Raw genomic sequence first — 22718 nt, 5'->3', positions numbered from 1 at the left:
ACATAATTCAGTTTCTGAACTTCAATGACCTATCTTTCTGTAAAAATGTATATTGTAAGCGTCTTGATATTATTATTACATTAAATGGAATTACTTTGCAATCCCAGGAAACGGTGATGTTGATCTTTTATTCCAGCGCCTTTTGTCCCATTCTAAACTAAGCATACCAACGCAGCTTGACACCATGTCCATGAGTGCATGTATAGCGCACACTACATAGGTTAAACTTGTCCACATCTGCGTAATTCGTCCCACGTGTGTGTTCAGGATGTATTATGCACACAAACAGATCATTCATCTGCTTGTTCATCAGGCCGCCACTCCTGTGTCTTTGGAAATGTCTTCTTACATTATGTGGTTAAACAGTTCTGATAAGCAACCTTTGGTATAATGTATCAACTTTCTGCTTTGCTTTGTTTTTCCAGATACAGTCACTGTTTTCCTGCAGAAGGTGTTTATCATAGTCCCACAGGAAAAGGAAGATTAATGGCACCTGTAAGGCTAAGGTTGATGATCAAGCCAAAGCTGCAAAGTCAGACATAGCCGTTAAGTCCATCCGGCTTATCATCAGAGGCCTGGAGACACACCAAGTTGGGATTTAATCTCTGAGGGAAAATGCAACAAAATGCTATATGAAAGAAAATCCTTTCATTATTTTTGTTATCTCGTTTTTTTGAACTCATTCACAGCAGCACAATTAATGCAATAAAAACAGTTTAAAACAAAGTCTAAGCTGGGTGTTTGGGAGAATCATTTTAATTGGAAAACATAGGTTGAACTTGTTTATATTTCAGATTTATTGAAACAAAAAAATTCTAGTTCAGAATTTTCCTGTGCAAAACAATTTAAACGAACCGATCTTCCGTTAAAGCACCCAAGCTTAGACAAGCTGCATTATAACAGTAATCACATATGTACAGGCATGTAACGTTTTAGCTGATCACCTGATAGCCGCTTATTTTTCCTAGTTTTAGTGCGGTAGAAAACTGAAAACAATGTAAAAAGTTTTATATAAGGTGTTTTTTCTTGTAATGTTTAAGGCTGGCTATCTGTTGGTATAGACCTTTATCACGCTGTCACCATCTTGGTCATGTTCCCTGTTTCCATAACAGCAATGAATGCTAACATCCATTGCGTAAACATGCCACCAGACTATTGTTTGGCCCAGTCTGAGTATGGTTACTATGAGTTGGAATGGAGTAAAATCAAGATGACCACACCGTAATAAAGGTCTATTGAATTCTTACACCAAGGATGTACAACATGTACTTGCATATTCAGCTGATAGTATCAAGTAAGTATTTTGCAGTTCCTAGCCACTGTATTTTTTAATTTCAACTCTTATTTGAACCGTTTGTCAGGAGATGTTTACAAATATCTTGTTTGCCACATAAAGTAGTAAAAATGAGTGAATTTGTGTTTGAATAATGTATCCATCATTCAGGTAAACAACCGAAAGTGCCCGTCGATCGCATACAACAATTAAAACAATAAGACATATTCCATGGTATTTAGCTTCTCTATACGCCATCTTTATTGACCAAAGTGGGTTTTGGCTTTGAGGTAAACCATAAGGTATGTAGGCATAACATTGTATAGTTGTGCATTAAACAAATGATTTGATATCAATGTGGTGCCTCTAAAGATGGGAATACAGTAGTACAAATATCACATGGTTTATTTCGAGTGACTAGTCGATATAAGCTCCCCGAGGTATTGGAAGTTGACAAACTAGTTCCTGAGGCGAAGCCGAGGGAACTAGTTTGTCAACTTCCAATACCGAGGGGAGCTCATCGACTAGTCACTCGAAATAAACCATGTTGTATTTGTTTTACTATACTTCATACACGTACATATTCAGTTACCGGAACATGAGTTTTGAGCAAGAGAAAACGAATACTGTGAAACAAAATGCACGTGATAAATTGGTTCATGTGTTGGGTGTCGCTTAGAGAGCGCTGTTCGTGCGTGTATACAAAACGGTGCCACGATCAATAGCGCCCAGGGATGACGTCGCGCAATGGTAGTGCGCATGACAAGTAAAATAGCTCCCATGGAACTATTACTTGTCATGCGCATTCACCACTTGCGTGAATACTCACGTGCGCGCTTGGTAGTTAGCAAAGTTAACACCTGGCACGTGATGATGATTGGACCAATGAGAACTCAACTCTCTGTCATGAATATGTATGAGGTAAAGTAACATCCAATAATCATGCATTGATTCACACTAGTAGGTTGGAATATAAAAACACTGTAATGTTAATGTTCTCATTGATCTTAGTGTGCCTTCCTAGCTACAATTCATGACTGCGTGTACTTTTCCACTTCCACTACTTTTATGAACATTTTTATCATTTTAGAATAGTTCACAATTGCTTATTAAGAAAATTGCAATACTATTTGGAACAAAATTGATAAGTTGTTCCTGCTTTAAAAGGAGCATGTTCATTTGTTCATTAGAGGTAGGGAGCGTCCTGACTAGAGACATGGTGCATTGTTTCTTCAGCCTTTGTGACCTGGTAAGGCTTGACCATTATGTTAAATGGATTTCATTATGTGTTATAATGCTACTAACTTGTGCTGTATTATTGCTTGTTTGGCATGATTATTGTAGATATAGTAGTTATATCATCCAGCTCATGTGAATAATGTGAAATCAGAACTGATTGAAAAAAAAAAAAATCAAAAAAATATTTTCCATTTTGAAATCTGGGAAAATGTAATCTTAAATAATGAGAATGTATAGTGTAAATAATCAGGTTGCTTCCACTGTTAAAAGGTAGCAATTAAGGGTTAATGTGTTAAAGGTACATTTAAATACCTCTGCAAAAGTTCATCAGATTGTAAATACAAAGATGTTGATGACTGATGTAGTGTATAGATATATTCATAATAGTGTCATACAGGTCAGCTTTTGGCTTTGTTGACAACAGGGTATAGAGACTCCAGTATACTAAAAACTCAACCATTCTCATTGATTTTGCAAACAATCCCATCATTAAAATAACAAAAATTATATTTCAAGTGAACAAAAAGAATTGCTTCCTGGTTCTAATGAAATAACTAAGTAATTATTCAAAATTTCAATCTAATAACATTAAAGCCATTGGACCCTTTCGGTAAACAGTATTTTCCAAGGCCCACACTTCGTGTATCACAACTTCTATATAAAATAACAAACCTGTGGAAATTTAGGCTCAATCGGACATCGGAGTCGGGAGATAATAACGGGAAAACCCACTCCTGTTTTCGCGCGTTTCGCCGTGTCATGACATGTGTTTATAACAAATCCGTAGTTCTCGTTAACGAGAATTTATATTGTTTTACCGTTTTCTCAAAAAGTAAAGCATTTCATGGACTAATATTTTAAGAGAGATCTTTCACCATTACCTTCTGTAAACCCTGTAAATTATTTGTAAATCTGTGAACTTTTTTTTTTTTTCTGTACCGAAAGGGTCCAATGGCTTTAAATAGTATGATGAAAAACAAAAACCTGAAGAGATCCTGGCTGCTATTGTACAAAGGTTATGATGAACCGAGTAATCTTTCATGTCTCCCGAACATTGCCAATGAGGGTACGAATGTTAGTCATTATAATCAGGCAGTTTTAAATGAAGCAATGTACAGAAGGTTGCTATGGTCATCTCCAAGGTGTTATTGCACACACAATTTGGTAAAGTGGTTGGTTTGCTCATAAAAAAATTTATTTAACAATATTTTTACATAGATATTGTACATATCAACTGTCGAATCCATTTTTTTTTTCTTGCGTAAAAATTGTTCAATTATAATAATCAATGGGGTAAGGAAAAATCCTTGTTGGCTGCACTACATGGTTTATATAACCATGAAGTAGCAGGTGAAGCCTCTACCTACCTCGGAACTGAAATAAGGAAGAAGGGAAGAACTACTTCATGTTGTCGCTTAAACAGGTTGACAAGTAATTGAAACACAATCAATATAGGCTGGTAACCAGGGTAGCTGTTGTAGAACTTCTGATGCATCAGAGAACCAGTCAACTGAGTATACAAGCTTAGGAACTTGATTTTGTACTTATAACCTTAATTTAAAAACAAAGAAAACTAGTTGTGTTTTCTCTACTCTTTGCAAGTAGCAAACTATCTGAAATATAAAACGTGTTTGTTGCTTGAATCTATCCTTTTAGATCTGTTGAGTTTTTTTTCACAAGATGATTGTTGTTTTGTTAAATTTATCTGTGTTGTTGTCTTCAAAACAGAACAACAATTTCAATTTCATATTATATCTGAATTAAAAAAAGTTCTTGCTCACAAATGGTGAAAACCTTGCTGCACATGGCCAGCCAATCCAAGTGTGCTCATGTCAACTCCAGTTGGCTTGAGGTAAACTCTGGTCAACCCAAGTTTACTAAAATCAACCCGACTTTGTCAAGTTACCCGAGTTTACTTAAGTCAACCTTAGGTTACTCAAGTTAACTCTGGTCATAGAAATCAGTTCTTTGAAGGGTTCTTGACCAATTATTTTGTTGTGAGTACATGGAGCAATACTTTACTTAGTTTTTCTGTGATTTTGGCAGAACCTGACTTGTGGGCAAGAATCTAGCCTTGGCTGTTTTTTTTTTCCAAAAATTTATTTTGGGCATTGTTTTGAGATTGAAATGGATCAATGCTGGATGTAGTTCCGAGGAAGGAAACCAGCAGTAATAACCACTAAGAAGACTTTGTGATTCTTTGGTGATATTTGGGTTGTTTGCAACATGACTTGCTTGTATCTTTATTATTTTATCTTTAAATTTGTCACAAGTTATTACAATTTTAGCTTTATGATATTAACTGTGAAGTGCACTTTTTGTTATTCATGACCAATTTGTGGCTCTTTGATTAAAGGAAAGTCTTTCTAAGCTTTGAACTTTCCACGTTTTAAAAATATTTGGCAACATAGTCACAAACATTTTACAGACGTGTGCCTCCTTTAATTTTGTTTTCATTACTATACTCGTTTCACTTTATTTTCCTTTTATGGTTATTTGATATAGATATATATGAATATGTACATATATATTTCTCTAAAACAAATATAAAATGTAGGTTCATGTTAAGATTTTAAATGCCTTGAATTAATGAATCAAAAGTTTGAAATGTTTGTGATTTTACTTTTTGAAGTGCGTCACCTTGGTCTATTCAGTGAAAATAAGTGGAAAGCCTATTAAAGCCATTATACACTTTCGGTAAACAGTATTGTCCAAGTCCCACACTTCGTGTATCACAACTTGTATATAAAATAACAAACCTGTGACAATTTAGGCTCAATCGGTCATCGGAGTCGGGAGAAAATAACGGGAAAACCCACCCTTGGTTTCGCCGTGTCATGACATGTGTTTAAAACAAATCTGTAATTCTCGCTAACGAGAATTTATAATGTTTTAATGTTTTCTCAAAAAGTAAAGCATTTCATGGAACAATATTTCAAGAGAAGTCTTTCACCATTACCTTCTGTAAACCCTGTAAATTATTTGTAAATCTGTAAACTTTTTTTTTTCTGTACCGAAAGTGTATAATGGCTTTAAGAAACTGTACATCTTGGTATTAAAAATACCATCTGGTCAGAATTGGATGGAAATTATTCCTATTTACAATGATTTATAGTGCATGCAATTAATAGATGTAAAAATGCAAGTTGCAGAGTTGAAGGAAGTGTTGAGGTGTACAGTCTAAGGACAGTCAAATTAAAATAGTCACAGATTTAGCAATTCAAGAACAGTAGGACGGCATGGTTGCATTCCAATTGTATGTGCCTTTTTTGTAACTATTAATATCTTGCGTCTTTCTTGCAACTTCTTATACCACTCCATTGTTAACATGAAGTTTATAACTTCTACATATATTTCAAAAGGTTTGTTTAAAAGGTAATTTACTTGCTTCTAATGTGTAGGATAGGCACTGGTTTGTCACATTTTTACACAAAGGGCTGTTATTTTGCATGAACAAGGTTTGGCTTAGGTAAAAGCTAGAAGCTTTCTGGTGTTTGTAAAGAGCATAAAATGTTCAGAGATTGTGTTACCATTAATTTGAGACCTTTATACACCTATTGATCAGGATGTAAATTTTGTGTACAAGAATTTGATAAACAATGATGCCACTTGAAGCAGGTTGTACTCTCGCTTTTAGACAGGTTAAAATTCTCAACTGGTCAGCACCTTTTGTTATCTCTATCGTTTCATCATTGGTTTGCCCCAGTGACTCCAAGTTTGGGTTGTTTCCCTTAGAAAAGCTCAGTACAAAGATGTTTCTGGGATGGTTCAAATACTGTTATAAGTAGATTGTGAATATTAGTGTTGTTTTACATCATCTTTATTTTGATAAACAAACAACATGGTAACAAGCTTAGGTTTAATTTCTACCACCATGGTTCTAGTAAATTCAAAAACTTGTAACATTGTGTACACTCATATACTTTGCTCCTCATTCACACTGTGTTTACATTGTGTAAAGCCAAGTTCATACTTCCTGCGAATGCAATGCGAAAGTTGATGTTACAAATTCGCAATGAATCATTCACAGCAGTTCAACTCTGCTCAACTCACTTGTGAATATCGCTGCGAGGGAGGGTTGTGACGTCAAATTAGCGTCAAATTTGCATAGCATTCGCAGGAAGTATGAACCGGGCTTTATAGTTTGCAGTTGCTGGTTTTGTTTTCATTGCACACTGTAGTACAGCACTCTAAAAACATTGGCATTGGATGTAGTTTGGGATAGCTTGTACCTTTTCCATTGACATTCCGACACGCTTAGTAAACAGTACTGGATGCAGATAAGGTTATAACGAAGCACATTATTTGTTAATCCAGTATTCAGCTATTGAGAGATTAATCTATTTGAACCAAGCTATATCTACAATACTTTTATATGTGGTAGTCAGTCATGTAGCTACCTAACCTGTCATCACATTGAGGAATACTGAAGTATAGGTTTTCATGGCCAATTTTGATAAATGAGCAGCCAATTTAACCACCAAGCTGTTGTTTTGCACGAAATTGAATGATACTGAAAAGGGTTATTCAATTTCGTTTTATGATTCGTCAAATGTAATGTTGCGTCATTCGATTTAAACAAATAATCTTTCAATTTAACAGTCAAAGCAGCATTCAAATTCGCAGACGCTTCTTGAGGCGTGTGTGTAACGAAAAAGAACGATGACGCTAAATTGAAACTAGTGCTGAAGGAATTTGACTTGACTCAACCGAAATTGAATGGCCGAATTCTGAATTTGAAACGCAGTCACAACTGGTGAGGCAAAACTGCTTTAATTAGAACGCATGAAAATGAAATTGCCTGCTTATTTGCCGAATTTGACCGAGAAAACCTATAGTTCCAGCCTTTTAAATTGATGTGCAAGTTGTCCTCTTATTAAATATATATCACTGTTAAAGAGATCAATGGGTTATGGCCAGTGTATATTCTCAACAGACTGATGTGCGTATTCACACTGTGAACCCTGTTTAAGGAACACGTTGCCTTGGATCGGTTGAGTTGGTCTTTAAAAAGCGTCCTGTAACCGTTTGTTATAAAATCGATATGGTTAGAAAGATGTTGTAAAAGTAGAATACAATGATCTACGCGTGGTTTTCGTTTTACCTCGTCCACAAACACCGTCGGCAATTTATGGGAGTCAAAACTTTGACTCCCATAAATGGCCAACCGTGTTAGTTCGCGACGTAAAATAAAAGTTATTTTGAGTGATACTTGTGTGGATAATAATAGTAATAATAATACAGAATTTATAAAGCGCACTAAATCTGGATCATTATATTCTACTATTCTACTTTTCAAACATCTTTCTAACCATAAACATTTTATAAATAACAGTTTCAAACACTTTTCATAGACCAACTTGTCCGATCCAAGGCAACGTGTTCCTTTAAAGTGTGCTATTTTGTTTCCTTCACACATTGCAACAATGTGCTTGGTAACCCAAGGTTCCAGTGAATAGTTATACCTTGATTGTATAAAATACTATGCATTTTGCCTTGTTAATCAACTATGATATCTTTTCAAATTACATGGTGCATATATTTCATGTGCAGTGGCCTTGACTAAACCTCTTGTACAAAGTTTGTTTTCTGTTCACAATTCTTAATCATTATTTTGTGTCTTTAATTATGGCAGAATATTGTCCATCTGAGTGCCACATTATGATCAGAGATGGTTTGTTTGTAAAAATGAATTTTGATTGATTCTGAATAAAGGTTTTGTCGTTTCATTCTTATAAATAATGTGTGTTGTGTTTGAGAGCTACAATGTATTGTGAATTTGTTGCGTATAATTGACATCATGTCAGTAAAAAGTGAATAACATGTACTCTTAGTATTTTATCCATTCATTTTCTTTTTTAGATATATTTATTGGATATGCAAAAAACAGAAGTACAATTGAGAGCTGGTATAAATTAGTGAAACTCAGTTGTATCATGGTTGTATACAATAACAGGTGTTTTTAAGTGATACATCAATAAGAGGTTACCAAGCCAACAATCCCCAATACAAGCCGATTGTCTTATAATCAATTTAAAGCTAAGTTTCTGAATCCAAATGGCAACATAGAATAATGAACTCTAACCCAGTTACTGTATGGACAATCACTGGCCCTCGTATCATAAATGGGAGTTGTCATTATATTGTGGTGTAATGGCCAATCCATGCAGTAACTGGGTTAGAATTCTTAAATTTTGCATGCTATGATCTCCTTTTAAATTGCCTTTAAATCTGATATTCGTATAGAGCCTTTGGTCTTAAACTGTTTTCTTACTTGGTTTCCAGTCAAAGCTAAAAACGATGACTTGTTCCAATTAAAAAGAAACTAACCCTCAGTAGTGCAAAATTATTATCCCTAGATATGTATACAGATGACTTAATGCAAGTGATAACATAACAATTACAATTTATAAGGCGCTATTCCATTAAGATCATAGCTCACTAGAAAGAAAGTAACTTGGAAAAAGGTGAGTCTTAAGGACTTTACGAAAAGCAGACAGAGTATTAGATTCCCTAATGGCAGTTGGGAGATTGTTCCTAATCATGGGCCCAGCCACACTGAAAGCCTTCTGATCTAAAACTTTGTTTGCTCGGGGAACATTCAAGCGAGTGATGTCAAGTGTGGACCGAAGAAATCATGGAGGAGTGTAATGTGACAGTTAAGTGGTAATATAATGAGGTGTAGCTTTGTTAAAGCATTTAAAAACGAGAAGAGCAATCTTATAATGGATTCATTCTCTAATTGGTAGCCAATGAAGTTCCCTAAAGTGATGGGGTAAATATAATCTCTCAAGGGTGTGGAACATATTAAAGGAGCTGCACTATTTTGTAATCTTGATGGAGAGTATCCATATCCAGGCATCATTTGATTCTCCTTCTGTTACGTAATTGACCATTTATTGATTGGCAGAGGCTAGAAACTTGATGGAGAGTATCGTTATCCAGGCATCATTTGATTCTCCTTCTGTTACGTAATTGACCATTTATTGATTGGCAGAGGCTAGAAACTTGATGGAGAGTATCGTTATCCAGGCATCATTTGATTCTCCTTCTGTTACGTAATTGACCATTTATTGATTGGCAGAGGCTAGAAACTTGATGGAGAGTATCCATATCCAGGCATCATTTGATTGCCGGATGTATGTACTGCATTACATGCATTATTAGGACAGGACACATTATACAGACAGTAAACGCAGCCATAACATTATCTACAGATAATGTTATGTCTGCTTTTACAGGTATCGTCTTTAACCAACAGGACATCATAATGCCATCCTTTGTTTCAAAATCTTGCCTTCATTCTGTTTTCAAACATTATTTATTCCCATGCACTTGAGTTGAATACAAATAATCATAGAATCCCATCCCATCCCATGTACGAGGACAACTAAGGTCAAGTTCCATATTGGATGCAGCCACATTATAAATTTTCCATATTTTTCCTCCTAGCGAACTTGCAAACAAAGAACAGTACTGTCCTAATGTTCTATTTTCTTAAGGTTTCAATTTCAATCAGGTGTTTTCAATGTTTCTGATGGTTTGCATAAACAGCAACATTTTTAAAAGCAATAAAACATACATTTCAGACAATTTTTTGGTGTTGCGATATCCTAATAGTAACAAAATAATCAGCTTTTGGAAATATTCCATAAATTAGTGAAGAACCACATACAATTACATCAACACTCAACATTAATACATAGCAATAGCAATCAACTGGCCATAAGTCTAAGATTGATATACAGTGCATCAGGCAAAATACCAGCCATAAGATATTGCCGAGGACAAAACAAACATGCATGTCAGTAGACAGAATATTCAATTAATAATGTGTGGCAAAAATTGTTCATCCTCCCCATCGTCGTCAGCTCACGGGTGAGAGTCATTGCAATAGAAAAAGTCTGAAACTTGGATACAAATTCAAAGGTCTGTTGAAATGATGGCATTTCTATTGTTTGGTGACCCCTGGGATTATACATTTCAAGCAGCTTTTGGAAACAGTATCCAAAGCACTAGAGAAGTAGACCAATGAGCAGGATTTCTTTATTTGTGGAACAAAAATATTGTCTGATTTTCTTCACTAGGCCGACATAAAAAGTCTGAATAAAGCCACAAGTCTGAACAATCTCATCCCTGTCAGCTCAACCCCCGATGATTAATCAACTACAAAATTGCACAGACATTTTTTTAAAGGGTATCATCTGTGGAAGGTGTATCTGTTATGTGGGACTAAGCCTATCATATTACACTATTGTCTTTAAACATCAATTTTAAAATGGTTCAATTGGAATTCAGATGAATGTATGTGCTGCTATCCAGCCTCAAACACAAAACCTTCACAGTGAAGACTTGATACATGTTTCCCAAACATCCTGAACCTGGTTAACAAAATCCCAACCTATCAAGCTAAAATCAGTCTAGCTTAGTTTAGCTGAGTTTGTCTTGCCAATTGATATGGGGGTGTCGTGGCCGAATAGATAAGAGCATCAAACTCAAGCTCTGGTGTTTCTGTTCAGCAGAGTGTGGGTTCAAATCCCAGTCGGGACACACTTGTGTCCTTGAGCAAGACACTTTAACCATAAGCTTCTCTCCACCAGAGATAAATGGGTACCTGTGAGACTGAGATCAGAGTTGGTTCTTGCGATTGATTAGCTCAGTGCGCTACATTTGGCGGCACAGCCTGTAAACTCCCCAGTTTTAAGGCCCAGTGACCAGGGGTTATAATGTTGAAACACCTTGAGCGTCACTGTGTGACAGACCTGAGTAATAAGCAACCACTATTGTTATTATTTTAATTTTTATATGTAAATCCTTGATTGATTACTGGAGACTACGTACATGTATTTAGATGGCTATTGAGTTCCGGATTCAACCATTCCTTAGTTATATCATCTAAATGGCTGTCAAAGTCGATTAAATCCTGGTACACTTTGTCCTTGAGGAGGTCCCCTGCAATCGTCAGACAATTATCACTCAGCAGAGGTCTGTACAAACATCAAAAACAACATTTTAAAACATTAAAACCCTACATCCAATAATGTACTGTGTAGAGGCATCACACAGGCTACCTAGTGGCGATTTGGGCACAATACAGCAATTTGGACTACCTGTAATGCTGTGCAGTGGTTTAGTGGTATCTTCTGCAAGGGAGTCTGTATACATTTTATATTATGCTATCTTGACTTAAGAACATAGAATAACCATGCACTCTTTCTGAAACCAATGCTATAAAGGGCCGGTCACACAGGCCCTGATATTAACGAGAACGAAAACAAGAACAATAAAAATGCACGCCCTCGAATCCTCGATTGGTTGAATAAGTGTGGTGTGGGCGTATTCTGCGTGGAGCAATTCAACCAATCAAATGCTTGCATTTTTATCGTTCTCGATTTTTCTCGTTATCAGGCCTGTGTGACCGGGCCTTACAGGAACACGTTGCCTTGGATCAGACGAGTTGGTCTATAAAAAGCGTTTGAAACCGTTTGTTATGAAATGTATATGGTTAGAAAGATGTTTTAAAAGTAGAATATAATGATCCACACAAGTATCTCTCAAAATTGCACGGTTTTCTTTTTACATCGCGAACTATCACGGTCGGCCATTTATGGGGGTCAAAATTTTGACTCCCATAAATGGCCGACCGTGTTTTTGGACGAGGTAAAAAGAAAACCACGCAACATCGAGGCATATTTGTGTAGATCATTGTATTCTACTTTTACATCACCTTTCTAACCATATGCATTTTATAATAAACGGTCAAAAAACGCTTTTTAAAGACCAACTCGACCGATCCAAGGCAACGTGTTCCTTTAATAGTCCATAATGCCAAACTAAGACATGTCTTAGGAATAGCATGCAACTATTGACTTCTTTTGGTAATTGACTCATTCAGAGACTCAGCTTCACAATAGTGCACTGCAACATGACATTAAATTGTCTAATGGTCTAATATTATCAACTGGAAGCAATGGTAACCAAGTTTGGCATTCAATTGATGCAATTATTACAATTTGCACATTCCCATGTAAAATGAGATCAGGCCTTTTGGCATTATGTTGGGCTACAATATTGAAAGTAAATGTCATTATCCGTTGCATTGACGTGACTTTGCTTCATGACTCAAGTCATTCAAACAGGTTGAATTTGATCATTAATTAGCTTAGTTCACTGAAACAATTTCTACCAAGGTTTGTAACATGGGAACATGATTTCATTTCATTTATAAATTCTGATGTGGAGCCAAGAACCCCATAAAGAGAAGACGAAGATGGAAGTTACAGTTTTTGATTTTAGATAGGGACTCAAACAAAGTCCACATAGTGCTGGGATTCGAACCAGGGTCCTAGAGGTGGAAGGCGAAGTAAGATACCAATATATCAAACCAACTGCACAATCATTGATCAATATGCACATCAGGTCTCTTACGTGGAAAAGTGTATGGCCTTATTGTGGAGTCAAGAGTGACTACACAAACTATCAACTCTGAAGTGTAACTTACGAATTGGATGACTTCAATTTCCATTTGTTGTCTTGTACAGTGTAGTGTTTAAGAACACACTGGTCACAATCAATAATCATCTTAGTGTTGTCAATCTGCAAACCAATAAAGTCACAAAGGGCAATCATTTCAAACAGATCAAGGCCCAGTTTCATGGCTCTGCTTACCACAGAATTCTGCTCTTACGGAACCCTTGTAGCACACAATTCTATGATATGTAAGCGCAGAAATCCGTGGTAAACAGAGCCATGAAATTGGGCCCAGTTTAGCTCTCCAGCAGAATATTGCTCAAGACAATTGCTGAAGTGATATCGAGTTCACATTATTCACAGATGTATTAAATGAATGGCATTATGCTTGAAAAATTACCGGTGTGGTATGGAGACCACACCAGCTCTTTTTAAAGTCAACACTCTCTCAAACTGGATTTAAGATGTGGTTGTACCCACAAGTTTACTATTTCTTTAGTTATTTCTTGTTTTCTACACCATGAAAAGCTTCAAACACCACTTAGTGGTACAGGTTGAGTAGGGACCAGCCACAACCTTCATATCCTCAGACGCACATACTTGCCTGCTTTGTTTTGCCTTTTATTTATTGGTGATGTGTGACGCTCCTAAATTTGAGGCGAAGCTTCCCACTGCTGTTTCAAATATAATCAATCCCGCTCCTTAATCTAAAAAAAACAAGGTTGTCTCACGGCGGCCAACATTGGTGTTCACATAGGGTCATATCCCTAATTTTAAGAATTTTCAGAGTTGACAAGTTTCAGTGCCATTTGTGTTTATTTAACAAATGATCTCTGTTAGTGTTAAACAAATACTGAATGCATTTCCTTCATGCAGTGTTGCAGAACATAATCACGTGGTGAAATCTGGCTTTTCCATTTCACTCACCTTCGCCTATTGAAATGGAATGCATGTAGTCCTATTTCACTGTGTGATTACATTCTGCTACAATGTGTGAAAATACACTTACCATAAATAAGCATGCTTCATTGCAGTTGTCATATACTTTATCAGCTATCTTCAGAGCTATTGGACTTGGGCTATTAATAGACAAATATACAACCATAACAATCAATCTGTTAATGATACACACTAGCAATGCATATACAATTCTGTATACAATCAAAGGTACACATTGAGGTCAATCCAAGACAACTGAATAAATTACGATCCTGTAAGCTAAAGTAGTAGTCCAAGTCTATTTTCTTTACCATCTGCTCTGGTAATAGTTAAAAGCAGGACAGTTCTTTTCAGAACTAAGAAGTCTCCCGAACCCCCGATTATCTACTCCATGGCAATAGAATATAGCAAGACAATTCTCTAAGAACAAACTTTACCTGGCAAGTAGATACACACATGGTAATACTGCAAACCAAATCAATGAGACTCACCATAACCTGTGCTACAATTCACAAAGAGCTTAAGACTGATCTTTTAAAAGACGTACATCACTCTTAATTGCTAAGCAAAGGGTAATGTCTCAATACTAATCACTGTGGTGTCTTTGATGACACTTCAGAAGATGAATCTTGGTGTTTATTAAATCAAGCCCGACCAGGAATACCTCTTGGTTGTTGGTTGTCAAGGATACAACCAAACCTTTTTCAATCCATCAAAAAGAAACCCATACTCTGTCTAAATCTCCAGAGTTCCAATTCACAAGGCCTGTCGGCACAAGTTGGGCCCAGCTCATTGGGAAACACATCATCAAATATTAATGTTGGTTTTACCCATACACCGATGTGTGTAGCACTGTATACTCAGTACTTTCCCGAGTCCTGTGAAAAAAAAAAAAAATTCACAGGCATTTTTACTCGGGTGGGATTCGAACCCACGACCTTTGCAATTCTAGAGCAGTGTCTTACCAACTAGACCACCGAGATTGCCCGGTAGCTAGAGGCAGTTCGAATCCTATGTTTTAGCAGCGGGTACTGCAAACGATTTAATAGATGTTAAATTTGCATCGGGGATAAAGAATATTAATGTTGGTTTTACCCATACACCAATGTATGTAGCACTGTATACTCAGTACTTTCCCGAGTCCTGTGAAAAAAAAAAAAAATTCACAGGCATTTTTACTCGGGTGGGATTCGAACCCACGACCTTTGCAATTCTAGAGCAGTGTCTTACCAACTAGACCACCGAGATTGCCCGGTAGCTAGAGGCAGTTCGAATCCTATGTTTTAGCAGCGGGTACTGCAAACGATTTAATAGATGTTAAATTTGCATCGGGGATAAAGAATATTAATGTTGGTTTTACCCATACACCAATGTATGTAGCACTGTATACTCAGTACTTTCCCGAGTCCTGTGAAAAAAAAAAAAAATTCACAGGCATTTTTACTCGGGTGGGATTCGAACCCACGACCTTTGTAATTCTAGAGCAGTGTCATACCAACTAGACCACCGAGATTGCCCGGTAGCTAGAGGCAGTTCGAACAAATGACAAAGTGCTGTAAGCAGCTTCAAGGGTAGACTGGGCCCCTGTCTTTATCCGCAAGGATAAAGACAGGTACCTGCTACAACGATCCAGTGATTACATTGGATACACTGATATGAAATGTGCGGTGACTTGAGCTTTCCATAGGTGGCCAAACAGTACACTCCTTTCATGTCCGCCATAGAATTTAACTGCGAATCTCTATGTGGAATGAATGTAGGTCAAAGGTGAAAGTACACGGCGTCTAGAGGCAGGTCTCTGGTGTTACTCACGAGCTTGGAAGGGTGACGTCAGATGTTCAGGCTACTTCAAGGGGATCAAGCTATAATGACCTTATGTTATCAGAGACTTACATGATTGATTTGATATAATATGTGCACAAATCATGCATAAACATTACTTCTGATAACTGTGATCTATGAGTTTGACAATGTTACATTTTTGTAGAACTAGAATTGCCAAAAGTACCGAAATGTCATCACATGAATTAAAAGCAGCCAAAATTCAAACAACTCAGAGCCCTCTTAGCCATCACAAGACTAATAAGAAAGAACAAGATTAAAATCTGACTTACTTAGAGTCTTTAAGATGCTCATTTGCATGATAATAACCAGCTATTACCAAACCATTTGCTTGACAATGTGAATCAATCTGAAAGTAAAATAGAGTAAAGTTTATCATCAAAATAAAAATGTACAATTTAAAGTATGTCATTCATTCTCTTCTATTCTAACAAAGCGAGGGCTTGCTTGAACTGTAGCTCAAATGATTGACACAAATATGATAATAAAACCCCAAGTTTCTTACTGTTATTGTAAATATAGGCAAGGGAGAATGGGAGATGTAACTATTAATGTGTTTACACTACAGAGCTGATCATATCAATTATTGTTGATGTAATTAATCTTTGTAAACTGTAGTCAAGCTGGTCAGATGAAGGCCCAATGAACCAATTCAACTTCAAGAAGAGGGCAAGGTAATTTGTCCTTGAATCCATTAAAGAAATCATTAAATCGTGTTTGAAGCTTTGCATGGTGTGGAGAATAAGAGCAACTATAAATATAAATATTAATAGTAAACTTGTGGGTACAACTACGGGTAAAAACTCTTTTGACGGAGTGGTGGCTTTGAGTTTTTACCCATGGTTGTACCCCCAAGTTTACTATTAATGTTTATATCTGCTCTTAAAGAAATACTTATTTAAACACTTCAAAATGGTACCAAGTCAATGTAGAGGCATGTATAGTTTCTAGAAGTAGGATTGAGGTAGCCATTGGTCCAATCCACTCCGTACCCTTGGCCCCAGCCCCCAGTACCAATTGATACAAATATGTTTCGCTTTTTAGCTGTTTCGTAGCGAAGCGCAGCGAAAAAGCTATTGTTTTTGTTCGGTTTTTTATTTGGTTGTTTCAGGATTATTCAGTACTCGCATTCTTTTGCATGGTGCCTAAAGAGCAATTGCAATGAAACTTTCAGTGATGAAGGGCATTGGTGCAAGGAGGGTCCTAAACAAAATTCGTCATGATGACGTCATCACCGGTCACGTGACGTCATCTTAAAGGTGTTTTATTTAAATCTTTGAAAATCTATATCAAATGAACCACAAGAGACCGTAGATTTCTGTTAACGGGATTGGGTAGGAATAAATTAGGTCTGCATTTTATTTTGTGTGCGTGACCTCACATGACCTCTACTTCCGGTCGAAACGGGCCAAAAACGAAAGTGCCCTGTAACTCAAAAGTGGTATAAGTTACGAAATTTTTTCTCCGCGATAAAAGTGTCTAGCAAGGGTGGGCAATTCAAAAACAGTATTAATGACGTCATAAATTGCAACAGCACCCTCTAGTGGCCGGTTGAAATTTCTTCAAAATGGACTTTTTGAAAATGTCTGTGGCGAAGTTTTTTGTAATCACTTTAAATTTTACACACACGTTTACTGTCCGGCAGGCATCATATGTGTGAAGTTTCAGATCAATAACGTCATCGGGAGTCACGTGACGCGGTATTAAAGGTGCACTTTTTGAAGTCGTATAACTCTCAAAGTAATGACGCCATTATGTTGAAACTATGTAGATTGTTAGATATTGGCAAGTTCTCGTGAATTGTGGAATGACGTCATGATGACGTCACCACATGATTTTTAATGATTTTTTCAATTTTTACACCTTTAACACATCAATTGCTATCTGAACATGGTATAATCCAAATTATTTCTTTATTTATGCCACTTTGGGCAAATTGCTTTGAATACCCAACCAATTTAAAACTCAAATGAGAAACTTGAAATGTTATTGACGAAACTGCTATTTATTTGTGCAATGCAGTAAGGTTGCGTGCCATAGCCTCACGCACACATTGCCATGCCAATGTGCGTAATCATTTGTACACGAAAATTGCTTTGAATACACAACAAATTCAAAACTAAAATGAGAAACTTGAAATGTTATTGACGAAACTGCTATTTATTTGTGCAATGCAGTAAGGTTGCGTGCCATAGCCTCACGCACATATTGCCATGGCAATGTGCGTAATCATTTGTACACGAAGTACAATGCCATGCCAATGTGCGTAATCATTTGTACACGCAGTCAATGCCATGCCAATGTGCGTAATCATTTGTACACAAATACCATGCCGTGTCCTTGTACACACACCCGATTGCGTGTATTCCGTATGTAGTTGCATTTTGTACACAGGTAATATCCTCATGCACATTCTTAATCATGATCATGTGTGGTTCTCCCGCGTACTCCAAAATGATGCTACACGCCCTGCTTGATCTTATGAACTGTAAAAGTTGAGTTGTTATTGCCAGGCATGAATGTTTGATTCACGAAGTTGATGGAGCTGGCAGTAACTGGTACCAATTTCAGAATGGGTAATAACTTATTGTAAGTATGACCATCTTATCGAAGAGTTAGTACAGAGCCCCCATAAAGGGACAGGTAAGAACAAAATGAAGGGTAAAATAACAACAATATGTCGTTCCGTCATTATATTGTTTCGTTCCCTCGAGTGACTGAGTTAATTCGAAGTGCTATTCCGTTAACTCAAAAACATTTTATTCTCTTTAAAAAAAAAGAACGCGCCGAGCATCATCTCGACGTTTTTAGTTATAACCACAGCACGAGTAAAAACAGTCAATGTTTGTTTTACAACATTCGAAACAAAATGGTGTGTGGTACAATGGTTGTTAGGGAATCGACCTTTTGTAAATGAAAACTTTGAAAACACAAAGTTTAAGCTGTGTTACTACAAGCCTGGTACCAAGTGCCGCCATTGGACCCGAAAAATAAACACCTTTTGGGGCGTTTCGGCAGGGCTATGTGACTGAAGGGCCCATCGAAGTACGTTGTTTTTGTATAAAATAAAAAAAACATGAGAGGGAAAAGGGGAAATCCCCAGCTGGCTAGACAAATTAGTTTACCAACTCAACTCGAATACAAAAAGGTGCAAAGATTACAAGATTTGCTTTTTAAAAATCATCTAATGTAAACAAATTAATGTATTTGTTCTATTAAGCACCAAACGCGCATAGCATATCTTGCATGCACTTTAGTCAAGTGTTTTTTTTTTTTCTTGTTAGACGCAGCCATCAAACTTAAAGCGAAATAATATGTAGATTAATTAATGCATGCCATTTAATAACCACCCAACCCTTAAAGATTATGATACTGCGTTCAAAAATGGTAGTCCGTACTCCAACATGAACACACCCCTTTTAGTTCGGGTGTCATAGAGGTAAAATGCAAAATAACATTTGGTCATCCCCATTGCAAGAACACAAAAAAGACGACATGAAGGTGTTCACACATTATTTCATACACATCAGTTTTATTTAATTAAGGAGGTGAAACCTCTATTTAGTAGTTTTCAGGCTGACACAAATGTGCCTGACAATTTAATGTGAACTTCGATGCATTCAGTATAATGAAACGCCTTCCAATATACAGAGGGCGCTGTTCATTATATTATGGTATTTTTTTTTTTTTTTTTTTTTTTTTTTCCTTTATAATAATAAAGTTTTTGCCGTTGGTCTTTTATCAATTCGTCTTTAATCTTTCATTTTACTTGTATTCACCCTTTTATAATTAGGTCTATATAGTTTTGCTGTTATTAAATTAATAATGATTTTGCCCTAGTAATTAATGTAAATTATCATGTAGTCATAACAAACCCCTTTATAATGCAATGTGCTATTTTATGTGGTGCATTTTGCAGTCATTACATAAACACATAGGGCGAACCTGTTCTCAAACACAACGTACTTGATTCTTTGTATTTCTATGACCTATGGCTTTGCGTCCTATTTCCAGTTTGTATTCCTGATAAAACATGTGCCAAAAGTAGGACACATAAAACAAAAATTAAAAGTACAAAACACTGAAATTTTTCAAATCATTCTTCTTGGTGTCGGTAAGAAAATATAACAATCAGCTATTATTCCATAAACCAAAGAAACTCTACGAATTTATTATTTTATAGTATAAAACATGTTTATTACCTTCTATCACGTTTAAATTATTGCTTCCCTTCTTGAACGTGAGATGCAATTGGTTGCCTTGGATGGGAATAGTGTGGTAACATTACAAGGCTTTTGTATTTATTTTTGCAAATAAATTGGCTGTTGTTTTTATGCATGCATATTGCACACCAATATAACGCGAAGTATAATATTAACAACTTGTTCTTATACTTTGAACTTTGAAAATTGGTGCAACATCCGGACGCCTATGTTGTATAACATGATCGGTCTGAACGTTAAAGTCCCATAGGATCATTTTGTTTCGTGTGCGTGACCTCACATGACCTCTACTTCCGGTTGTAATGGGCCAAAAACGGAAGTGCCCTGTAACTCAAAAGTGGTTAAAGTTATGAAGTTGCTTTCCAAGGGCGCAAGTGTCTAGCAAGGGTGGGCAGTTCAAAAAAAATATTGATGACGTCACAAATTGCAACAGCGCCCTCTAGCGGCAGGTTGATGACGTCACAAATTGCAACAGCGCCCTCTAGCGGCAGGTTGAAAACTCTTCAAAATTGACTTTTAGAAGATGTCTGTGGTGAAGTTTTTTGTAATCACTTTAAATTTTACACACATGTTAACTGTCAGCTAGGCATCATATGTGTGAAGTTTCAGATCAATGACGTCATCGGGGGTCACGTGACGCGGCATTAAATGTGCACTTTTTGAAGTCGTATAACTCTCGAAGTAATGACGCGATTTTGTTGAAACTTTGTAGATTGTTAGATATTGGCTCTCGTGAATTGTGAAATGACGTCATGATTACGTCATCACACGATTTATTATGATTTTTTCTATTTTTGCACCTTTAACACATAAATTGCTATCCGAACATGGTATAATCCAAATTAATTTTTTAAATAGCCTGGATTATTCATAACTGCTGTAAAAAAATGAATAAATTTCAAATTCAGTTGAACAAATTTAAAATGTTATTAACGAAACAGCTCTGCATTTGTGCACAAATGCAATTATGTCTAGTTTTTTTTGCAACTATCTGCATCATGAGACTTACCGATCTAATGCTACTAATGTTGTAGATAGCCCTACGCCTGGATTTGAAAACATCACAAGTTTGGGGTAAAAAAAACGATCTTGACAACTTGCTCACTTTTTAAGCGCGCTTACGTTCTTATAATCAAGTCGGGCTCCCTCAACCACATTAAATTTGTTGTTCTCGAAGCTCGCATACAGATTGTCATAATTAGTCGGGCTCCTTCAATTGTAGCAATTGATCGATCATATCAATAAAAAATTGCAGACAAAAAGCGAAAAAAATTGATATCAATGGTTCTGGGGCCAGGGTAGCCCCTAGCCCTGGTAGGACGTCAGTCAGTTGCATGCAACAGAGGAGTCCAACCTGGGCTAGGTAGCCCCACTTGTGTGGCCAAGGCTAGCCTTGGGCTTGGCAACACAAGTGGGGCTAGGGCCAGGGTAGCCCATCTTGTTGAGCTGTAAATGGCTCCGCTTTTAACATCGGTCTCAACAATGTCGCCATCATTACAGTGATGAGACCGATGTTAAAAGCGGAGCCATTTACAGCTCAACAAGGTGGGCTAGGGCCTGGGACATCAGTGGTACAAAGACTACAATGCTGGTTTCGCTGTTGGGAGACCGAGGGTTACATTATCGAAACTAGGACACAGAGTGGATTTGACCAATTTATTGGGCTAGTACAGTAGGATGGATCCAAGGCAATATCATTTCATAAACGTACTTTCCGTTTCCAGCCACCACATTATTTTTAGAAAAAGAAATGAATAGGCCTAGCTAGGCCGTAGGGCTAATTAGAAATATGAGTAAACTAGATACTATTGTACTTCTTTGACAATGACATAACGAATGACAAAAAATATGGCAAGATACTGAAACCTTTCCTTTAGTCCGACCGTAGAAATTAATAATGTTTCTAAAGTGTCGAAAATAGGTAACTTTACATCGTTTTCAACATGCCATTCACATTACCTGTAGAAGAGATACCTCCAACATGGGAACTAAACCCAACGATAAATGAAACAGTGGTACACAGTCTACAAATCGAAGGATTTTATTTTCTTTCAGTTTCCTCTTTTCTGCAAGGAGTACACCATTCACGGAGGCATGTGGATATTTTGCAGCATGCATTATAAGCTTGCAATAAGCACGATTTGATAGCGTTGTTTCTGCCATTTTGTTGAAAATTTGTGTATTAAGAGCTTCTGCTGCAGATATAATAGTGCTCCTGTCGCCAAAGGAGGGCGTGCTATATCACACACAGCATGCACACAACAGTCACTGTTCCAGATTTGGGTCGCTCTGCATTTTCTCCCTTCAGTTTTCTCTCCTCCATGTTATAATACATTTCCAAAAAGTTGGGCGAAACATTTTAAAATTTATCTTCATAATCTTAATTTTCAAAATGTAATGCACAAAATGAATTTTCACTTCGTGTCAGCATGGTGCCAGAAAGTCCCAAATCCTGCCCAATAATTTAATTATTGTGTGATTCACCGCAATGCTATATTTAACAGAGCAAAACTCCTTTTAGAAAGGTTTCAATGGAACCCCTTATGCTATTTACCGAATGCATTAGGCCTACAAAAAAAATATGCAAATATGACACAACTTTGTCAATCAAGTTGTTATATCAACCATCATTGCAAATTAATAACTTCGACTAAACCCGGAGGTCAACAGGTTCTCATCCGGGATTATGTCGGAAAATTAAGCTTTATCTTCATTTAACCTGGGCTTTTAAT

At 36.7% G+C, this 22718-nt stretch overlaps 2 protein-coding genes across 4 annotated transcripts in view; one reads left to right on the top strand and one right to left on the bottom strand.

Moving 5' to 3' along the window:
* Window positions 1–8245, top strand: part of LOC139935347 (Y+L amino acid transporter 2-like) — a 33973-nt gene extending 25728 nt beyond the window's left edge. For all 3 annotated transcript variants that reach the window (XM_071929883.1, XM_071929885.1, XM_071929884.1), the window contains exon 10: window positions 426–8245. In XM_071929883.1, the coding sequence (XP_071785984.1) occupies window positions 426–487 (62 nt within the window). In that variant the 3' untranslated portion in view covers window positions 488–8245. The remainder of the gene's footprint in view (window positions 1–425) is intronic.
* Window positions 6309–22212, bottom strand: LOC139935348 (ER membrane protein complex subunit 8-like). The gene is made up of 5 exons (XM_071929886.1): window positions 21946–22212; window positions 16036–16112; window positions 13992–14061; window positions 13014–13108; window positions 6309–11499 (listed from the first exon to the last, which is right to left on the bottom strand). Exons 1-5 carry the CDS (start codon window positions 22147–22149, stop codon window positions 11346–11348), a joined length of 600 nt encoding a protein of 199 aa, XP_071785987.1. The 5' UTR covers window positions 22150–22212; the 3' UTR covers window positions 6309–11345.
* Between the last annotated feature and the right edge of the window lie 506 nt (window positions 22213–22718).

Source organism: Asterias amurensis, chromosome 3 (genome assembly GCF_032118995.1).
Source record: "Asterias amurensis chromosome 3, ASM3211899v1".
NCBI classification, from domain to species: domain Eukaryota; kingdom Metazoa; phylum Echinodermata; class Asteroidea; order Forcipulatida; family Asteriidae; genus Asterias; species Asterias amurensis.
Note: the sequence above shows the minus strand (reverse complement) of the source record. Positions and strands in the feature narration are given on the sequence as shown.